General features: G+C 39.6%; 1 protein-coding gene across 2 annotated transcripts in view; it reads right to left on the bottom strand.

The window, feature by feature from the left end:
* Positions 1-21848, bottom strand: part of LOC126259188 (sodium/potassium/calcium exchanger 3-like) — a 273706-nt gene that overhangs the window by 138853 nt on the left and 113005 nt on the right. Inside the window, exons 1-2 of one of the 2 annotated variants that reach the window (XM_049955772.1) lie at positions 16805-16897; positions 7894-8090 (exon numbers count right to left, since the gene is read on the bottom strand). In XM_049955772.1, coding sequence (XP_049811729.1) covers positions 7894-8052 — 159 coding nt within the window. In that variant the 5' untranslated portion in view covers positions 8053-8090; positions 16805-16897. Of the gene's footprint in view, positions 1-7893; positions 8091-16804; positions 16898-21848 lie in introns of those variants that run through there. The other variant, XM_049955771.1, reaches the window with a different exon arrangement.

The following is a 21848-nucleotide window of genomic DNA, read 5'->3' as shown; positions in this document are numbered from 1 at the left end:
TTGTCATCATCATATGGTGGATAAATGTTTCCTCCGGACTTTTCAATGCATAAATATGTGGGACTTCACTATCAATAGCTAGACGAGAAGACTCACTGGTCAGTGGTTGAGCTCCAGTGTGGAGATTGTCTTTGGAACTTTCAGCTGCAATGAACAACTGACTAGTGCACACATACTTGAGTTGTATTCTGTGTTGTAATAAAATGTTTTATAACAGTATTATTCCAGTCTATGTGATTCATGATTCATTGCAAGCAGTCAATCTACAAAGTCCACAGTGGTGACCCTGCAATGAACATCAGCATCTGCTATGGCTTAATAAGTGTAATTTGACTGTCTGTCTTGTAATTTGACTGTTTGTCTTCATTACAACAATGGAGCCATCCTATGATTGCTGCTGGTGTGAATAACAGGTATGTGAAAGTGTCTCCCAGGGTACTTCATATAATGTTTTTTACTACATGAATCAACCTACAGCATATGCAAAATGTGAAAGTGACCTTTTTGTACCAAGTTGTTGAGTCCAACAATGATGCATGAACAATACGTAACAACTTTTGATCTCCTTGGTGTTTTCAGTGATGAGTTTACCCAACCTCCCCAACAACAAGACAACAACAGCTTGCACAACTTTGTGTCACCAAGTTTTGCTGGTTCATCCACACTGGACAATTCGCAGATGCATCTGCCTGCAACACGATGTGGGGCCCAGCCGGCTGGGGCACATGAGAATATTTATGGTTTACCATCCATGCCACACATAGATACAAGGCCTCATCTGCTGTTGCCATCCAATTAAGTGAGCCACCACCTCTATGATAAAGCTTCTGTGGAGCAATGTGCAACTAAACTTTCAAACTAAGTTACCACCTTTTGTAATGGAACAACCGGCAACACAGCCCACAGTCATCAAATAAATTCTACAATCATGGCATCTTCAACAAGTCTGAGGTTGATGTTCTCTTAAGCAACATCTAAGAGTACATCTACAATGTAAGTGATGTTATACAGATACCCTAAGTTGACAACAAATTTGCTACACCAAAGCAGTGTTGCTTCATTGAGTAGTCAAGAGACTGAAGCAACAGCTAAGACAAGTAATTTATTGTTGTTGTTCTTGTGATCTTCAGTCTAAAGATTGGTTTGATGCAGCTCTCCACAGTATTCTATCCTGTGCAAGCCTCTTTCATCTCTGAACAACTACTGCAACCTACATCCTTCTGAATCTGCTTAGTATATTCACCTCTTGAAGTTCCTTCACAATTTTTACCCTCCATACTTCCCTCCAATTACAGAGAGACGATCTTTTGCTGTCTCAGAATGCATCCTATCAACCAATTCCTTCTTGTGGTCAGGTTGTGCCACCAATTTCTTTTCTGCCCAGTTCTATTCAGGATGCTATCATTAGTTACATGATCTACCTGTATAATCTTAAGCATTCCTCTGTAACATCACATTTCAAAAGTTTCTATTCTCTTCTTGTCTAAACTGTTTACCGTCCACGTTTCACTTACATTCATGACTATACTCCATACAAATACCTTCAGAAAAGACTTTCTAAAACTTAAGTCCACATTCGATGTTAACAAATTTCTCTTCTTCAGAAACACGTTTATGGACACTGACAATCTACATTTGATATCCTCACTACTTCAGCCATCACCAGTTATTCTGCTGCTCAAAAAGAAAACTCATCTACTCCTTTAAGTGTCACTTCCTAATCTACACTCGTGCACATAAATTAAGGATAATGCTGATACATGGTGAAACAATGCTCTGATGGGTGGTTTGCAGGTTTAAATCATCGCGGGGTATGGCCATGTGATGCATTTGACCTGAGATCGTCGCAAGGTGGCGCAGGTAGCAGTCCACATACGCAGAGGTGTGTTGGTGCATGTCAGAGTATGGTGCAGCGAGTAAGTGTGCAGACGTTTTCAGATGTGCTAATGGTGACTGTGTGTTGAAAATGGTTCAAAGGACACATATTGATGTCATTATGAGGGGTAGAATACTAGGGCGACTGGAGGCTGGTCAAACACAGCAGGTCGTAGCACGGGCCCTCCGTGTGCCACAAAGTGTGATTTCAAGATTATGGCAATGATTACAGCAGACACAAAATGCATCCAGGCACTACAATACGGGACATTCACAGTGTACAACACCACAAGAAGACCGATATCTTACCATCAGTGCCCGCAGACGGCCAAGGGGTACTGCAGGTAGCCTTGCTCGGGACCTTACCGCAGCCACTAGAACAGCTGTCTCCAGACACACAGTCTACAGACGACTGAACAGACATGGTTTATTCACCAGGAGACCTGCAAGGTGCATTCCACTGACCCCTGGTCACAGGAGAGGCAGTAAAGTGTGGTGTCAAGAACACAGTACATGGTCATTGAAACAGTGGTCCCAGGTTATGTTCACGGACGAATCCAGGTATAGACTGAACAGTGATTCTTGCCGGGTTTTCATCTGGTGTGAACCAGGAACCAGATACCAACCCCTTCATGTCCTTGAAAGGGTCCCGTATGGAGGTCGTGGTTTGATGGTGTGGGGTGGGATTATGATTGGTGCACTTAAACCCCTGCATGTCTTTGACAGAGAAACTGTAACAGGCCAGGTGTATCGGGATGTCATTTTGCACCAGTATGTCTGCCTTTTCAGGGGTGCAGTGGGTTCCACCTTCCTCCTGATGGATGATAACGCACGGTCCCACCGAGCTGCCATTGCGGAGGAGTACCTTGAAATGGAAGATGTCAGGCGAATGGAGTGGCCTGCCTGTTCTACAGACCTAAACCCCATCGAGCACATCTGGGGTGCTCTCGGTCGATGTATCGCTGCACGTCTTCAAACCCCTAGGACACTTCAGGAGCTCCGACAGGCACTGGTGCAAGAATGGGAGGCTATACCCCAGCAGCTGCTTGACCACCTGGTCCAGAGTATGCCAACCTGTTGAGCGACCTGTGTACATGTGCATGGTGATCATATCCCATATTGATGTTGAGGTACATGTGCAGGAAACAGTGGCGTTTGGTAGCACATGTGTTTCAGGATGGTTTTCTCAACTTATCACCAATACCGTGGACTTACAGATCTGTGTCGTGTGTGTTCCCTATGTGCCTATGCTATTAGTGCCAGTTTTGTGTAGTTCCACGTTGTGTGGCACCACATTCTGCAATTATCCTTAATTTATGAGCATGAGTATAAGTCCTCCAGCATCATCCAATTTAATTTGACTACATTATATTATACTTGTCTTGCTTTTGTTGATGTTAATCTTATATTCTTCTTTCAGGACACTGTCCATTCCATTCAACAGCTCTTCCGAGTCTTTTGCTATCCCTGGCACAGTTATAATGTCATCAAGCAAATTTCAAGGTTTTGGGCTTCCTTAACTGCCTGTTCAATGTACCAATTGAATAACTTCAAGAATAGGCTGCAACCCTGTCTCACCCTCTCCTCAAACACCATTTCCCTTCCATTGACCCTTATAACTGCTGTCTGGTTTCTATACAAGTTGTTAATAGCCTTTCACTCCCTATATTTTACCCATGCCACCTTCACAATTTCACAGAGAGTATTTCAGTCAACACTGTCACAAGCTTTCTCTAAGTCTACAAATGCTATAAACATAGGTTTGACTTTCCTTAACCTATATTCCAAGGTAAGTCATAGCATCAGTATTGCCTTGTGTTCCTACATTTCTCCAAATCCAAATTGATCTTCTCCAGTATCGGTTTCCACCAGTTTTCCCATTCGTCTGTACAGAATTTGTGTTAGTATTTTGCAATCATGACCTATTAAATTGATCGTTCAGTTGTTTTCATACCTGTCAGCATCTGATTTCTTTGGAATTGGAATTTCTTGAAGTATGAGGGTATTTCACCTCTCTCATACATCTTGACACCAGATGGAGGAGTTTTGTTACGGCTGGCTCTCCCAAGGCTATCAGTATTTCTGACGGAATATCATCTACACCTGTGCGCTTGTTTCAACTTGAGACCTTCAGTGCTCTGTCAAATTTTTCTTAGTATCATATCTCCCACATCATCTTTAACTAAGCCATTTCCCATTTCTATAATACTTCTTTTAAGTTCATCTCCCTTGTATAGACCCTCCATATACTCATTCCACCTTTACCCTCTTTGCTCAGTTCTGATTTTCCATCTGAGCTCTTGATATTTATACAGCTGCTTCTCTTTTCTCCAAAAGTCTCTTTATTTATTTATTTATTTATTTATGCATTTATTTTACCTGGCAAGATTAGGGCCTTCAGGCCCTCTCTTACACCTAACCAGGCATACTCAGATTCAACAAATTTCAGTTTCTACAGAACATTAAGGACATATTACATGTTATACAGTATTAATGTTAAGAAAAAAAAATAGAGATTATAAACGTAGTACAATGATAATTATAACAATCAAAAATTAATTATAACAATCAAGAATAATAATAATAGTAATAATAATAATAATAAAGACTATGTATATGAAAGTAAACATATTTTTCTTTTATGAATGTCAGTCCTATTGCTAGTTGGGAATTTTCTCGTTATATTCTTGCAGCTTGTGAGTTATTCTCATCAAGCTGCAGGTGGTATCTACTTTTCCCCTAGTGAAATATGCTTCTAAACCCTGACATTTGTCCTCTAGCTATTCCTGGTTAGCCATTTTGCACTTCCTGTCAGACGTTTGTATTCCATTTGCCTGCTTCAACTGCTGCATTTTTATATTTTCTCCTTTCATCAGTTAAATTCAATATCTCATGTGTCATCCAAGAATTTCTGCTGGCCATTGTCTTTCTACCTATTCAATCCTCTGCCGTCTTTGCCATTTAATCTCATAAAGCTACACATTCGTCTTCTACTGTGTTCCTTTCTTCTTTTCTAGTCAGTGGTTACCTAATCCTCCCTCTGAAGCTCTCAACAATCTCTTGTTCTTTCAATTTATGCAGGTCCCATCTCCTTAATTTCCTACCTTTTTGCAATTCCTTCAGTTTTAGTCTACAGTTCATAATCAATAAATCACATGCCTAGAGGGACCACTGTCACCAGTGCATCATACACAGATCTCCTAAAAAATCATCTGCAGCCTGCAATAAAATCAAAGCGATGTGTATTGCTGTCGGCAGGTGTCCTTTTGCAACATGACAATGCAAGGCCCCAAACTGCCTGTACAACAGTTGCAACAATCACACACCTGCATTTTGAGTGTCTGCTTTGGACCACTCGAAGACGCAATGGGAGGAAAGAAGTTCCATTTGATGAAGAGGTATGCCATGCGATGCATGAGTGGTTGTGCGGACTACCAAAAGAATTTTTTTCTAATGGAATTTATGCACTTTGTAAGCGCTGGAGTGTGGGGGAGATTATGTTGAAAAGTGATACAGCTTTGTACCACTTCTGCACAATAAATAATATTTAAAAAAAAATATTTAAGGTTTCCATTTGACTCACCCTCGTAGAAGAATAGGATAAAATAAAAGAAAGTCATAGCAACAGAAAGAATTTCATCAATTATTCAGTTCAACAGGAACATGCAAAACAAAATTTCAGCCTCAAGAATGTACCCCTAGACATGAGAACTGCAGCCAATAACAAGAGAACATGAAGATAAGTAAAAAGTTTTTATGTTGTACATTTTACACCTCTCAAAACTTTCAAAACTTTTAGAGACAGAGAAATTTAATGGTGGTGTGTGGGAGGGTAAGATTACAATGTCCAGCAGGCACAATTTTTTGGCAGGCAGACATATTAGCCGTACTGACGAACTGACCTGGGGGTGCACAGCTGTCATATCCCATCCTCCTGTGGGCTGTGTAATTGGTGCTCACCTGAGGGCATCTGTCGGTGGCTGAAGAGGCAACTACATCACTGCCTGTTGGCTAGTGTTTCTTGGCAGAGTGCCCCAATTACAGCGCCCTGGCCACTAGTTCACTGTGTTTGCTGATCGTCTTCCTAATTAGAACCAATGTTGGTATTCAAGCCTTGCCGAGGCTATAGACACAGTCCCAGTTGACAAGATCGTCCCTGGTGCATATTTTGATACCTTCTCTAATGATGCTGTCCATGTATTTCTTGTGTGTCCATAAGGAGGCCAGTTTTTCAGTGCAGCTTACGATGGCGGCATGTTTGATTGCCAAAATATTGTGACCCATGGACTGTTCAGTCACCCCATAACTGCTTCATTTTATCATGTTACCTTTCCTCAGAAAGGAGAAAAGTTTCAACTATTTTTAACTGACGATGATTTTATATATTTCAGAAGTTTGTTGTAACTCTGTGTGCCTCTGAAAGAATGTAGGAGCAAAGCAACTTAATATGTGAATGATTCTAGTTGCTTATTATCCAGTTCTACTTACTGATGTAGGCACTGTCTATTATTCAGTCCACAGAGACAGTTCATAGGAAAAGAGAACAAACCATTAGGAGAAGAAGAAGTTTTCCTGGAAACTTCCCATTAACTGTTTGTTGGTAGATGACATGCAACATCTCTCTAAGCCCTAGACCCTCCACTCGGAGATGGGAAACATCAGTTGTTGAAGAATGAAAACAGCATAGTGGAACAATTACACCAAAGGTGCCACTAGAGAACAGCAGGTTCAAATATATTTGCCCTTCACAGAAGGAATTTACCCACGGTCAAGAAGCATGTGGCTGGCAATTATGGTAATTCTGACCACAAAGTGTTTTGTTAAGGGGCTTTGTCTGGTATATGAACAAAATCACTCCAGAGAGATTTGGTAAAAGCCACAGGTAAAGAGACATGTGATCCAACATCTAACTGACAAATGATGAACACTACATTCAAAAATATTTTTATTTGTTAATGATTAAAGGAAAATCTCATAAAAAGATGTGAAACAAATACTAACAAAGAGATAGAGGGACTGGTCAGTACTTACCTCAGCTCAGTACAGCCAATAGATATACAAAACAGAACAGAAAATTTATGTATCCTAGCTTTTGAAACTTTGTCCCTTTGTCAGGGAGGAGAGAGGGGAAAAAAGGGGAAGAAGGTAAAGTATATTCAGTTACTCACAACCCAGGTTATGAAGTAACAGAGCAAAGGTAAATAGGGAGGGTAGCAAAGATGGAGGCATGGGTGTCAGAGGGAAGCCAAGTTAAGTAATTTAAGATAAGGAACTGTTTGGAAGTCTTTGTTATTGTTTGTGCATGTAAACTGGTACAGATGAATGTAGTGCATCTTCAAGGTGGGGCGATTATGGCAGTTTTACTATGTGTTGTGATACTCGCTGGTTTAGCAGTTATTCTGTACTGCAGCATCCTGGCTTGAAGATGTGGAGAACACTATCAAGTAAAGAGCATTAACAATGAAAATGATGTCTCATGAAAACAAGGCACAATCTGGTTGTCTGTCATATACATGCTAGCAGTCTGTCGTGATATCTCAACCTGTCAATTCGACATTTAATACTGATATTATTGTGATGTTACCTATAAAGAGATGTTAATGTGAACAGTCATTGCATTTTAGAGTACAAATACAGTCAGGTCAATTTGAAATGTGTCATATTTGTTTTTGAAATCAGGTATTTTACTGTACTCTTCACTTCTGGCAAGCATGGCAGAATTTGGAAAATGACGTCTGAGCAAATTATTATCATGAAGTTATAGGAAATGAGCAAATAAGTTATCCACAACCAATGGGAACGCACTAGTGACCAGATTGGTGCCCATCTCAATGAATGAATTGGACCAGTCAGGCATAATCTAACACCATATAAATCAATTATCTCAGAGAGCATTTTATTAAAGCAGAATATATTTGTCTTTAGGTGCAACATTACAAGCTGCAGAGAAAACGTAATTTTTAGTGCAACTGTATCACTGTTAAAGAAGAAAAAAAAACTGTATATACAGACACACACCTTTCCTGCTGAAAAAAGGCCACATGCTGCTGGAACAGCTAAGACATTGAATACCGCTGAGCCAATGATTGTTCCTAGTGCTGTGTCAGCTTCTGTGTCACTGGTGAAGGTTGCCACAGAGCTCACAAACAGCTCAGGGCTCGACGTGGCTGCAGCCATGGCAGTCGCACCAGCTACATCGTCAGACACACCCAGCCCTGTAATGCAAAAATAATTTTTTTCAACAAGCTATTCTTTGAAAAAATTTGTGTTTTCTCTTATAATGGTAGTTCTGATAAAACATATGATAGATAAATAATCATTTGATTGTTCCATTTTTTTCCTAACAGAAGTAATGCTCATTATTAACTATAGAGCTTTCAGTTTACTAGTAATTTGTCTCTAATTTATGGAGATAATCCTCTTTTCGTGTGTTTAATCAAGATTCATCTCTGAAGCTGGAGTTTTGAGGAAGTGTGTTACTGTGTTGGATACTTTATCAGAATATAGTCATTCTTCTCCATGTATGACGTTTTGAAATTTCATATGCCTCTTATGCTGAATTATTACTACACAAAGGGCTTTGACTCAGTCCTGACTGGTGGTGGCAGCAAAGTGGCTAAGATGGTGGATTTACTTGAGGGAGGAACTGGGTTTGAATACCCATCCATGTACCCAGATTTAGGTTTAGAGTGGTTTCCTTAAATTGCTTAAGACAGTCTATGAGTCCTATTGTAAAGCACATGGCTGATTTCCCTCCATTCCAAGTTTTGTTACATCTCTGATAAACTTACTGTTGATGGGACATTACACCAACTATTTTTCTGAAATCTTCCTTCCTTTCTAAAACAATCCACACAGATACCAGGATAGTTTCTTGAGTAAGGTCATAGCCAATTTTCTTCCCTACACTTTTCCAGGAGAGCTAACACTCTGCGTCTAACAGTCTCGGTGTCTATGGACTATTAAATTCTAGGCATTCTTCCTTCTTGCTCCATCCCCAAAGCAGCCATTTATTATTTCTTGAAGGTATTTCACTCTGTTCACACCTCCTGATCTACATAATTAAAGAGCTGTTCAAGGGAGTAACAGCAACTGTTTCAAAGTCAATATTGGTGACCGAGATAGCACTGCGTTGACCACAATTATATTAACTCACACCTCTTCCCTATTACAATTTGTCTAGACTGCAAAACATCATCACAATGGACAAGTGAGGAAACTGCAGCAGAGTGGTGAAAAATAGTCGATGATGTGAACACTCCTTACAATTTATTAATTTGAGCTGCTGATGTAGTGAGTGACCAACTTCGATGGAAGTGGTTGTGGATGAGCAGTTAATATGACAGTAGCACAGACAGAATCAGAACAACTGAGAGCTGCAGTTGGAAGCAATAACATTGCAAGTTGCGAAGATCACTGAACTGTTGTCAGAACTGCCAACTCAGGTAATAGGTTGAAGAGATGGTGCAAGTCTGCTAGCTTTAGTCTATACTTCTCCAGTGCGGATCATTGCTCTTGAAAGTGTGGACAGTAGTGCGTAGACAACTCGAGGAGCTCACAAAGATTATGAGACGATGGGGAAAAGTGCAAGTTATGCAAGTAGTGGTCAGATGGTTAAAAAGACCAAGGGCGTCCTCCAGACAGGAAGCAGCCCTTGAATGGAATGTCTGAAGCAGTAGAGAACACCCTGGGTGGAGGGTGTCAGATAACTACTCTCAAGATCTTGGTGAAGAACAAGGTGCAGTGATCACCGGGAGGGGTGGGGGAGGGGGGGCTGGCAGAAACAGTTTCAACCATAACCTCAATTACAAAATGAAGATGAGATCAAGCACTTTACTCAAATTGCTCATTGTTTAATATGAAGATGGTGTCACTCTTTGAGGGATGTGACAGATGAAGGATTCCGCTGAAAGTAAAAGCTAGTCACTCAAGTAAAATGGGCAATTACAGATGGACTTGACTAATTCCTCACTCCACGCATGGTTGCACCACATATGGTGTGGGCTGCACCTGACAGTTTCTGGCAAGAATTTACTTGTAACACTAACTTCAAGCAAAACTGAAGGCCTACAAAATAAGACAATAAGACACTTTTACATTATATTTTCAAAAATTTATTATTTTCATTCATATACTTTTTGTAGGGCATTTGCAAATGAAACCTGGGATGAAACATATATGGAAATCATTGTAAATTTTAAGTTCTCTAAATTTTGCTCATTATTTAAACTAATTTTTTGAGGTGATGTTTCAAAAGGTGGCTACTTCTACTGCAGCAGCTAAGGAAAATAGATGGTTAACTGTAGGTATTAGAAATTTCTCATAGACAAATTTCTCAGTTCTTTGCAAAAGCTCTGCACTAACTACAGTTCCTCAAATACTATCACAGTATGAAAAAATACACTACTGGCCATTAAAATTGCTACACCAAGAAGAAATGCAGATGATAAACAGGTATTCATTGGACAAATATATTATACTAGAACTGACATGTGATTACATTTCCACGCAATTTGGGTGCATAGATCCTGAGAAATCAGTACCCAGAACAACCACCTCTGGGTGTAATAACGGCCTTGATACACCTGAGCATTGAGTCAAACACAGCTTGGATGGCGTGTACTGGTACAGCTGCCCATGCAGCTTCAACATGATACCACAGTTCATCAGGAGTAGTGACTGGCGTATTGCGACGAGCCAGTTGTTCAGCCACCATTGACCAGACATTTTCAATTGGTGAGAGATCTGGAGAATGTGCTGGCCAGGGCAGCAGTCGAACATTTTCTGAATCCAGAAAGGCCCATACAGGACCTGCAACATGCGGTTGTGCATTATCCTGTTGAAATGTAGGGTTTTGTAGGGATCGAATGAAGGGTAGAGCCACAGGTCGTAATACATCTGAAATGTAATGTCCACTGTTCAAAGTGCTGTCAACGTGAACAAGAGGTGACGGAGATGTGTAACCAAAGGCACCCCATACCATCACGCCGGGTGATACGTCAGTATGGCGATGACGAATACACGCTTCCAATGTGCGTTCACTGCGATGTCGCCAAACACGGATGCAACCATCATGATGCTGTAAACAGAACCTGAATTCATCTGAAAAAATGATGTTTTGCCATTCGTGCACCCAGGTTCGTCGTTGAGTACACCATCGCAGGTGCTCCTGTCTGTGATACAGCGTCAATGGTAACCGCAGTCATGGTCTCCAAGCTGATAGTCCGTACTGCTGCAAACGTTGTCAACCTGTTTGTGCAGATGGTTGTTCTCTTGCAAACATCACCATCTGTTGACTCAGGGATCGAGACATGGCTGCACGATCCATTACAGCCATGCAGATAAGATGCCTGTCATCTCGACTGCTAGTGATACGAGGCTGTTGGGATCCAGCACAGCTTTCCATATTACCCTCCTGAACCCATCAATACCATATTCTGCTAACAGTCATTGGATCTCGACCAACATGAGCAGCAATGTTGCGATACAATAAACCGCAATCGCGATAGGCCACAATCCGACCTTTATCAATGTCGGAAATATGATGGTATGCATTTGTCCTCCTTACACGAGGCATCACAACAACGTTTCACCAGGCAATGCCGGTCAACTGCTGTTTGTGAATGAGAAATCGGTTGGAAACTTTCGTCATGTCAGTAAGTTGTAGGTGTCGCCACCGGCACCAACCTTGTGTGAATGCTCTGAAAAGCTAATCATTTGCATATCACAGCATCTTCTTCCTGTCGGTTAAATTTCACGTCTGTAGCACGTCATCTTCGTGGTGGAGCAATTTTAATGGCCAGTAGTGTTTTCAGGAAGGTACTGCCTGCAGAAAAAAAATCAGTCAATGAAAGATAATAAAAATGTAGAAAAGGAAAGCAAAGTGGTGTGGCATTTTATAAAAGAAGAAACTGGAAAAGGTAGCAGATATAATAACATAATACATATCAAAGATGGGAACAGGATAATAAAAAGTCCTCAGGAATTAGCAAATTTTGTAAATGATTATTTCTCTGATATTGTGGGGAAGCTGCAGCAAGATCTTCCTAAAACACATGTAAAGCCCATATGACTTATTTCCCACAACAGATCTTGAAGTTAGGAAGAGAGTATAGCAATCAAAAAATAAGAAGTCTGCAGGCATAGACGAGTTTCCTGTCTCTGTTCTGAAGTCATGCATAGGTAGCACACAAGCCCCACTAAAAATCTTGATAAATGAATCCTTTAGCTCAGGTATTTTTCCAGAATACTTAAAGCATGCACAAGTAAGGCCCTTACTAAAGAAAGGTAAAGCAGCAATCATTGAAACCTACTTGCCAGTTTCACTGCTCCCTTCATTCCCAAAAATAATTGGAGCAATCATGAGGAGGAGACCGATACATTACTTGAATAAAAATAACCTCTTTAACAAAGCACAATATGGTTTCAGAAGTGGAAAAGTAGAATACCAGCATTGCAGAGTTAACAAAAGCGGTATTCGAAGCTCTTGATAGGGATGATTGTGTTGCATGCATTTTCTTATACTTGTCAAAGGCTTTAGACACCACTGACCATTAAATACTACTGAGCAAGCTAGAAGTGTTAAGTATAAGAGGAATAGTGAATGAGTGGTTTCAGTCTTACTTGGAGAACAGGGTGCAAAAGATGGAGATTGGTCACATGTAAATTTTTTAGTAAAATAAATGGGAACACCCTGTTCTTAATGTATATCAATGACATTCCAGACAGTGTAAGACATAGAGAAAAAGTTCTCTTTACCGATGGCAGCACCATCGTATCACAGATAAAACATCAAAGCTCCTATAAAGGAAAAAAAAATGGATCCCTCAAGAATGTTAGCAACTTAAAAATGAGTACACTCTGAGAAAAAAAGACGAAGGAAAAAAAAAAGCCGCATCATGAATGAATTGTGCAAACTGGTCACAAATTCACATTCATAGAGTTATCAACAGAAAATGCAAAACTGTAAACTTTTGTGGTTGATGGATGATTTTATGCCTTCGATCCCCAGAAAAGAGTTCATAGCCAAGAACTGAAAGTATGTAGGCATAGTGTGTCACCACCAGATGTTGGCTGTTACAAACTGATCCTAACACTGTCAGAGCACAGCATGCTGATGACATTCTTTTGGCCAGTATCTCTGTATGTTCACTCCATGTTAGCTGATAGATGATGTTCATGCGCAAAAACTTTGTGTTTGCTACACAATCAATAAATTTATCATCTATGCTCAAGGTGACAAGCTGTTACTGAAAAGATGGAGTTGTCAGGTTCTGTAGATGCTGCTATGGAATACCTCAGACCAGACATTTCAAGTAACTTCCGTAATATGAATTTGATCCTCACTACCCCAACAGAAATAATGTCCATCATAAAATCTTTAAAATCAAAAACATCTACTGGGTATGATAAAATATCAACAAAGTTAATTAAAGACTGTGATTCTGAGTTAAGTAAAATATTAAGCTACCTGTGTAACCAGTCGTTTACCGGTGGAATATTTCCTGAATGGTTAAAATATGCTGAAGTTAAGCCACTGTTTAAGAAGGGAGATAAAGAAATAGCATCAAACTTCCGTCCAATTTCACTTTTGACAGCATTCTCAAAAATTTTAGAAAAAGTAATGTACAATCAGCTTTATAACCATCTTATCTCAAATAACATATTGTCAAAGTCACAGTTCGGATTTCTAAAGGGTTCTGATACTGAGAAGGCTACCTACACTTACAGTGAAAATGTGCTTAATTCACTAGACAAAAAATTGCGGGCAACTGGTATATTTTGTGATCTGCCAAAGGCATTTCACTGTGTAAATCACAATATCCTTTTAAGTAAATTAGAATATCATAGCGTAACAGGAAATGCTGAAAAATGGTTCAAATCTTATATCTCTGGCAGGAAACAAAGGGTGTTATTAGGAAAGACACATGCATCAAGCTATCAGGCATCATCCAACTGGGAACTAATTATATGTGGGGTCCCACAAGGTTCCATTTTAGGGCCCTTACCTTTTCTTGTGTATATCAATGACCTTTCATCAGTAACATTACCAGATGCCAAGTTCGTTTTGTTTGCCGAGGATACAAACATTGAAATACATAGCAAATCAAGTGTAGTCTTAGAAAGATCAGCTAATAAAATATTTGTGGACATTAATCACTGGTTCCTAGCCAATTCCTTCTCTCTAAACTTTGAAAAAACACACTACATGTAGTTCAGAACTTGTAAGGGGTGTCCCACGAATATATGCCTAACATACGATGACAAGCAGATAGAAGAAGTGGACAGTGTAAAACTCTTGGGATTACAGCTTGATAATAAATTCAACTGGGAAAAGCACAGCACAGAACTGCTGAAGCATCTTAACAAATCTCTATTTGCAATGCGAATTGTGTCAGACATAGGGGATATAAAAATGAAAAAGCTGGCATACTATGCTTCATTTCATTCCATAATGTCGTATGGGATTACTTTTTTGGGTAATTCATCAAGCCAAGCTAAAGTTTTCCGGGCACAAAAACGTGCAGTAAGAGTTATATGTGGTGTGAACTCAAGAACATCCTGCAGAAGCCTGTTTAGGGAACTAGGGATACTAACTACTGCTTCCCAATATATTTATTCTTTAATGAAATTTGTCATTAAAATATATATTTTCAAACCATCAGCTCAATTCATGGAATCAGTACTAGAAATAAGAATAATCTTCACAAGGATTTAAATTCACTTAGTCTTGAACAAAACGGTGTGCATTATTCAGGAACACACATTTTCAATAACTTGCCAGCTGCCATAAAAAGCTTAACAACCAACGACATTCAGTATAAGAGAAGCCTAAAGGATGTGTTGGTGGCCAACTCCTTCTACTCCGTTGATGAATTTCTCAGTAGAACCAACTGGTTTGTGTGTGTATACATATATAAGTACAATATAACTTCTGCACAATTTCAGTGTAGTAATGAGTTCATTTTAAATAAGTGTGTGTGTGTGTGTGTGTGTGTGTAAGTACAATCTAACTTCTGCACCATTTCAGTGCAGTAATGTGTTCATTGTAAATAAGTATTATAGTAGTTGTATTACACGTTTATTACCTTATAAATAAATAAATAAACTTTTTTATTTTAAAGTCAGTGCATTAGTATTTGTAAAATGATTCTGTCATATAGTGTTCATTAAAAAATGACGATCATTCCCCTTGGGACCTATGGAATGGTACATTAGCTTATTTGTTTGAGTTGTAAATATTTGTCATGTATTGTTGTTTTTCTGACATGCTCTACATCCTGGAGGACCTCCTCACTATGGATCAATTTGAATGAAAGTAAATCTAATCTAATCTAATCGTTATGCAGAAGTGCATACTATGCATTCTCCCTATGCTCAATGTTAATTTATTATGCTCCTAATTAAAAAAAAAAAAAAATGCACCATGAAGGAATTATCCACATGGGACCTAGATTGACAAATTGAGTGAGTCAATAATGTGTTGATCCACCTCTGGCCTTTATGCAAGCAGTGATTTGGCTTGGTAGTGATTGAAAGAGTTGTTGGAAGTCCCGCTATGAGATATCGTACAAAATTTTGTCCAATTGGTGCTTTATATCATCAAAAACCAGAGGTGGTTGGAAGGCTCTGTACATAATGTTCCAAATATTTTCAACTGGGGATCCGGTGACCTTGCTGACCAATGTAAGGTTTGGCAAGCATGAAGACAAATAGTAGAAACTCTCACTGTGTGTGAGCAGAAATTATCTTGCTTAAATGTAAGCCCAGGTTGGCTTGCCACGAACAGCAATAAAACGGGGTGTAGAATATTGTCGACATACTGCTGCGCATGAAAGGTGCCTCGGATGACAACCAAAGGGATCCTGATATGAAAAGAAATTGCACACCAGACCATCACTCCTGATCTTTGGGTCACATCGTGAGCGACAGTCTGGTTGGCAACCCACTACTGTCCAGGGTGTCTCCAGACACATCGTCCTTGGTCATCGGTGCTCAGATTGAAGTGGATACCATCACTGAAGACAATTCTATTTCCATCAATGAGATTCCAGGCCAACTGTACCTGACACCACTGAAAGGGGCTTACTGGTGTACAGAAGTCAATGACCGATTCCAATTTTCGTAGTTTTATATGCAGGTACTGGTGTTTTGGTATCGTCAGCTGTGGTCAAGGGAAAAGTCTGATTCCAGTTTCTGCGGTTTTTGCTGTAGGCGTTGGTTTTGTTATTGTCAGCTGCGGTTGACCTATATAGGTCAAGGGAAATGTCCGATTCCTGTAGATTTTTGTAATTTTATTTTCGTCATTTTGTGTGTTTTGGGATCGTGGTGTGTTTTTTTTCTGTTATATTTAGGTTGTCCCCACCATAAAACGCCCAATTTCCCGCGGTTGACCCGTTAGTTTGATTATATTTTAGGAGGGAGAAGTTGTATGTAGTGACATCATAGGCGCCAAATTGGAGACGCTTAGAATAGCCATTTCTGCCATACTTATGACGTCATGGATCAAATCACATGGGCGGAGTCGGACACTTCCGTAATCCCCTCCTGATTTGGGTCTTCCGTGGTTTTCATGGGTCGCTAAGACAAATGCTGCGACGGTTCCTCAATCATGGTCATGGCCGGCCCATTGTCCTATCCCCCTAGGTTACATATCCTACCCTGTAATGCATGTTATCAATGCTGTATGTTATATTTTGGGCCATTGATGGCATTGTATCACCTCGACAAATCCTATATCATTGTGAGATGACCTCTCGGATGAATAAGTAAATAAGCAGCATTCAATGTTACGATGGCAGATTCAAACCCCTATGACTGGATATTTTCAGTATTCTTTTTAAGATGCCGTTTATGGGATAATTATAGACACAATTTCAGTAAGTAGTTGAGAAACAGCAGAACAAAAGATAACAATCATAATACATACGGATTTTTCCATTAAAACATAAGAGGCTTGCAAAATAAGAGAGACAGAGATATTATACCACAACAAAAACTGAAAAATCTGGAAGTGTTTCTACATATGTACTATACAAAGAAAAACATTAACTAGAAGTCAGAGAATATGAGCTGAGACGAGTAGTTTTATTGTGCAAAATGACGACCAGAGCAAATGTTCATTAAGTATCATCACGCAGAATAGTGAATTTGGCAGTGAAAAAGCAAGTGTGTACAAAGTGTATAGATGAAATTATGAAGCTGAAAGAAATTATTTCAAGTCTGTAACTCATTATTGGTAAATTCAAAACGGGAGTCTCAAAACTTCAGAAAGAAATAATTGAGTCGTTATCGATGCAAAACTTGGCAAATCTTCCGCCAGTCAAACAACTCAGAAAAGTGGACAGAAGTGCCATATAAAAACAGCAGACACTAAGAAAAACCGCAGAAGACTGTGTGATATGTGAAAATTTAGTGCATGACAATCGTCATCAGATACTTTCTAATATGGACTGTGCAAAAAATACGAAGCAAGGCAAGATCGAAGACGGCGCTAACAAGACGAGACAATAAGATATTTCGCTGCTGAAAAATAACCACCATAACATGATTGTGAACAATAATCATTTGCCGGCTTTTAGAAATTCTCCCCAGGTATCCTCATCTCTCGTTGACAAAAATAACGATGTAGAAAATATGATTCAAAACAGCGCAGGTACCTGTAGTGTTTACAGAGTAATCAACAGTGATCTTCCCGCAATAAGTACGGGTAAAAGTTGATCTTTAGGCTGACAGTCAAGGGCGAGAAATAGCCACCCTCTTAACTGTGAAGTATGTGTAGACAGGAGCTCAACAGCATGGTAAAACTAAATGCAAATTTGTAGGCAGCAAATGCATTAAGTCACGAAAAAAATCTGACTAAAAAAGTAGCGATTTTTCTGTCTCTCTTCCGGGGACAAACGACTTAGCAAGGAACGACGAGAAAGATTTTGTGCTTTCCCTTAAACAGAGAGGGCACGCAGAAATACGAATGTGATCGTTTTTTTCTGTACCCCATACATCGCCACGACCTACATACCGTAATTGGTCCTGTGTGAATACGGAAGCAGGAAAAAACGAATAAGACTGTGCACATTGTGTGCAGGTACTTTAAAAATGCAAATGAAACATACGTTGATTAAGCACACTAGGGAGACGATTTCATACAGCACAAGGTTTACACATCAACAGACTGGGAAAGGCCTTTATTAGTCGTAAGTCTCACATATAGTTAATATGAAAAAGAAAAAAAAAACCGTGCAGAGAGGTATCAAGTAAATATCTATGAAATACAAAAGTGATGCAGCTCTAGAATTTAGCTAGCGACGTGATGAAACAGTACTGGTAATGCTTTCTACCAAGTTCACGAGCGATGCTCTTTAGCAGAAGTAAACATTCCAGCGGATCCATCTTAGACAATTGCAGTGTGTGAAAATTGGATATGCCACGTGCAAACGAGTGCTCATATGAGAAAGAAAACAAAGATAAGATACTTACACTGCTGCAAATGAGTGTCTGTTGTACAAGAAATAAGTTTTTAGAATCTGAACATTTTTGTAGCATTAAGGATGTGATGTGTGTATCAGAACACTGGCTAACAGAAAATCAAATTGACAGTTTCGTTCCACAAGGATGTGTTGTGACTGACATAACGTGCAGGAAATATAAAAAAGTTTGGTGCTGGAATATACTTGAAGCATGGTCTAAAATTTACAAAATTATGGCATACTGTTCAGAAGTAAATAAGTAAATGCCGTGTTTACTTGTATAAGTCTAATTGTTCAAAATATAATAATTGTTAGCTTGTATAGGTCCCCAAATGCAGGTATAAATGTATTTTTTGAACAGTTTCAATTAGTAATTAAGAGACTTTTTAAATTTATAACAAAGGTTGATTGTTATCTGTGAGGATTTTAATACTGAAATGGGAGATTTAAATCAGAAAGACTCTAGAACGTTTTTTTAACTTTGAAGATTTCTAAATGTACATTGCACAAACAAATGTCCTACTTGTAATGATTCATGTCTAGACAATATTAAGGCTAATTCATACTGGCCATCACATAATGTCAAGAATGAATGAATGAAATTTTATTGTCGTTTAGCTATTACAGCAATTGAAAAGTCAAGTTACATATATACAAGTTATACAGCATATATACATGGGTTGAAGATCAATACGTCAATATTGGTTTTCCATAAAATACAATATTTAAAATGAAATAATATGAAAAAATTTGCATCATAAATTACTCAGTTAAAGAAATTATGATGCACTCTCCGAACCGGTACCACTATGATATTTTACAGTCATAAAGTTCCTTTAGTGACTAGCAAGGATTTGCAGCTAACCAACTGAATAATTTGTCTTTAAATAAATCAAATGGAGCTTCTAACCATTCTAGGAAACTGCTGCAAAAGCAAAGAGAGCTTCACTCCAAGTTTAAACACAGCCAAAACCTCTCAGACAAACAGAAGCTAAACGATGTCAAAGTTAGCGTAAGGAGGGCTATGCGAGAAGCGTTCAGTGAATTCGAAAGTAAAATTCTATGTACCGACTTGACAGAAAATCCTAGGAAGTTCTGGTCTTACGTTAAATCAGTAAGTGGCTCGAAACAGCATATCCAGACACTCCGGGATGATGATGGCATTGAAACAGAGGATGACACGAGTAAAGCTGAAATATTAAACACCTTTTTCCAAAGCTGTTTCACAGAGGAAGACCGCACTGCAGTTCCTTCACTAAATCCTCGCACAAACGAAAAAATGGCTGACATCGAAATAAGTGTCCAAGGAATAGAAAAGCGACTGGAATCACTCAACAGAGGAAAGTCCACTGGACCTGACGGGATACCAGTTCGATTCTACACAGAGTATGTGAAAGAACTTGCCCCCCCTTCTAACAGCCGTGTACCGCAAGTCTCTAGAGGAACGGAAGGTTCCAAATGATTGGAAAATGAGCACAGGTAGTCCCAGTTTTCAAGAAGGGTCGTCGAGCAGATGCGCAAAACTATAGACCTATATCTCTGACGTCGATCTGTTGTAGAATTTTAAAACATGTTTTTTGCTTGCGTATCATGTCGTTTTTGGAAACCCAGCATCTACTCTGTAGGAGTCAACATGGATTCCGGAAACAGCGATCGTGTGAGACCCAACTCGCTTTATTTGTTCATGAGACCCATAAAATATTAGATACAGGCTCCCAAGTAGATGCTATTTTCCTTGACTTCCGGAAGGCGTTTGATACAGTTCCGCACTGTCGCCTGATAAAGAAAGTAAGAGCCTACGGAACATCAGACCATCTGTGTGGCTGGATTGAAAAGTTTTTAGCAAACAGAACACAGCATGTTGTTATCAATGGAGAGACGTCTACAGACGTTAAAGTAACCTCTGGCGTGCCACAGGGGAGTGTTATGGGACCATTGCTTTTCACAATATGTATAAATGACCTAGTAGATAGTGTCGGAAGTTCCATGCGGCTTTTCACGGATGATGCTGTAGTATACAGGGAAGTTGCAGCATTAGAAAATTGTAGCGAAATACAGGAAGATCTGCAGCAGATAGGCACTTGGTGCAGGGAGTGGCAACTGACCTTAACATAGACAAATGTAATGTATTGCGAATACATAGAAAGAAGGATCCTTTATTGTATGATTATATGATAGCGGAACAAACACTGGTAGCAGTTACTTCTGTAAAAAATCTGGGAGTATGCCTACGGAACGATTTGAAGTGGAATGATCATATAAAATTAATTGTTGGTAAGGAGGGTACCAGGCTGAGATTCATTGGGAGCGTCCTTAGAAAATGTAGTCCATCAACAAAGGAGGTGGCTTACAAAACACTCGTTCGACCTATACTTGAGTACTGCTCATCAGTGTGGGATCCATACCAGATCGGGTTGACAGAGGAGATAGAGAAGATCCAAAGAAGAGCAGCATGTTTCGTCACAGGGTTATTTGATAACCGTGATAGCGTTACGGAGATGTTTAGCAAACTCAAGTGGCAGACTCTGCAAGAGAGGCGCTCTGCATCGCAGTGTAGCTTGCTCGCCAGGTTTCGAGAGGGTGCGTTTCTGGATGAGGTACCGAATATATTGCTTCCCCCTACTTATACCTCCCGAGGAGATCACGAATGTAAAATTAGAGAGATTTGAACGCGCACGGAGGCTTTCCGGCAATCGTTCTTTCTGCGAACCATACGCAACTGGAACAGAAAAGGGAGGTAATGACAGTGGCACGTGAGGTGCCCTCCGCCACATACCGTTGGGTGGCTTGCGGAGTATAAATGTAGATGTAGATGTAGTTGCAGTTTGTTAAACATTTTCATACCCACCACTTCGTAGCTGTTCAGTGACTTGGATAATCTGTAGTAAGGATGTCAAGATGGCTACTATTCCTGGTTCCATGAGAGTGTACATCTCTTCTACGCTAGTATTCTGATAATTTGCTCTTTATATGCAGTATGGCAGTGTAAATATACATGTTTATAACAGTTAATATTTTTAAGTTGATAAACAGTGGTTTGCAGTGGGCCAGTTCGAATTACTTTCATTCGAATTACTTTCTTCTGTAGTGCCAAAATGTCCTGAAGGTGTGAGCTATTACCCCATATTAGAAGCCCATAAGACATAATGCTTTGAAAAAAAGCGAAGTAGGCCGATCTTACATAGGCTGCAGGTGCATGGTTTCTTAAATTCCTTAACAAATACACCACGCTCTAGACAGATTTGCACTAATGTATTTATATGTGGCTATCTATAACAATATCTAAGAACTTAAACAATCCATGAAGTCTTCTACTGGCAGATCTCTTAAACTAAATACAATCTTGTGAGCTTTATTCTCATTAAGCAGGAACCCATTAGTTCGAAACCAGACTGATGCCTGTGATATTGTGTCATTTGCTAAAGTTTGGAGCATATCCATGCCTGAGCTGATATTGAGTCCAGTCCCATCCAAACATTCTGCAATGCATTTCAAATGGCAGCATCC

The sequence above is a fragment of the Schistocerca nitens genome, chromosome 5, assembly GCF_023898315.1.
Source record: "Schistocerca nitens isolate TAMUIC-IGC-003100 chromosome 5, iqSchNite1.1, whole genome shotgun sequence".
Taxonomy (NCBI): Eukaryota; Metazoa; Arthropoda; class Insecta; order Orthoptera; family Acrididae; genus Schistocerca; species Schistocerca nitens.
The sequence above is the reverse complement of the archived record's forward strand: the minus strand, read 5'-3'. Positions and strand labels throughout refer to the sequence as shown.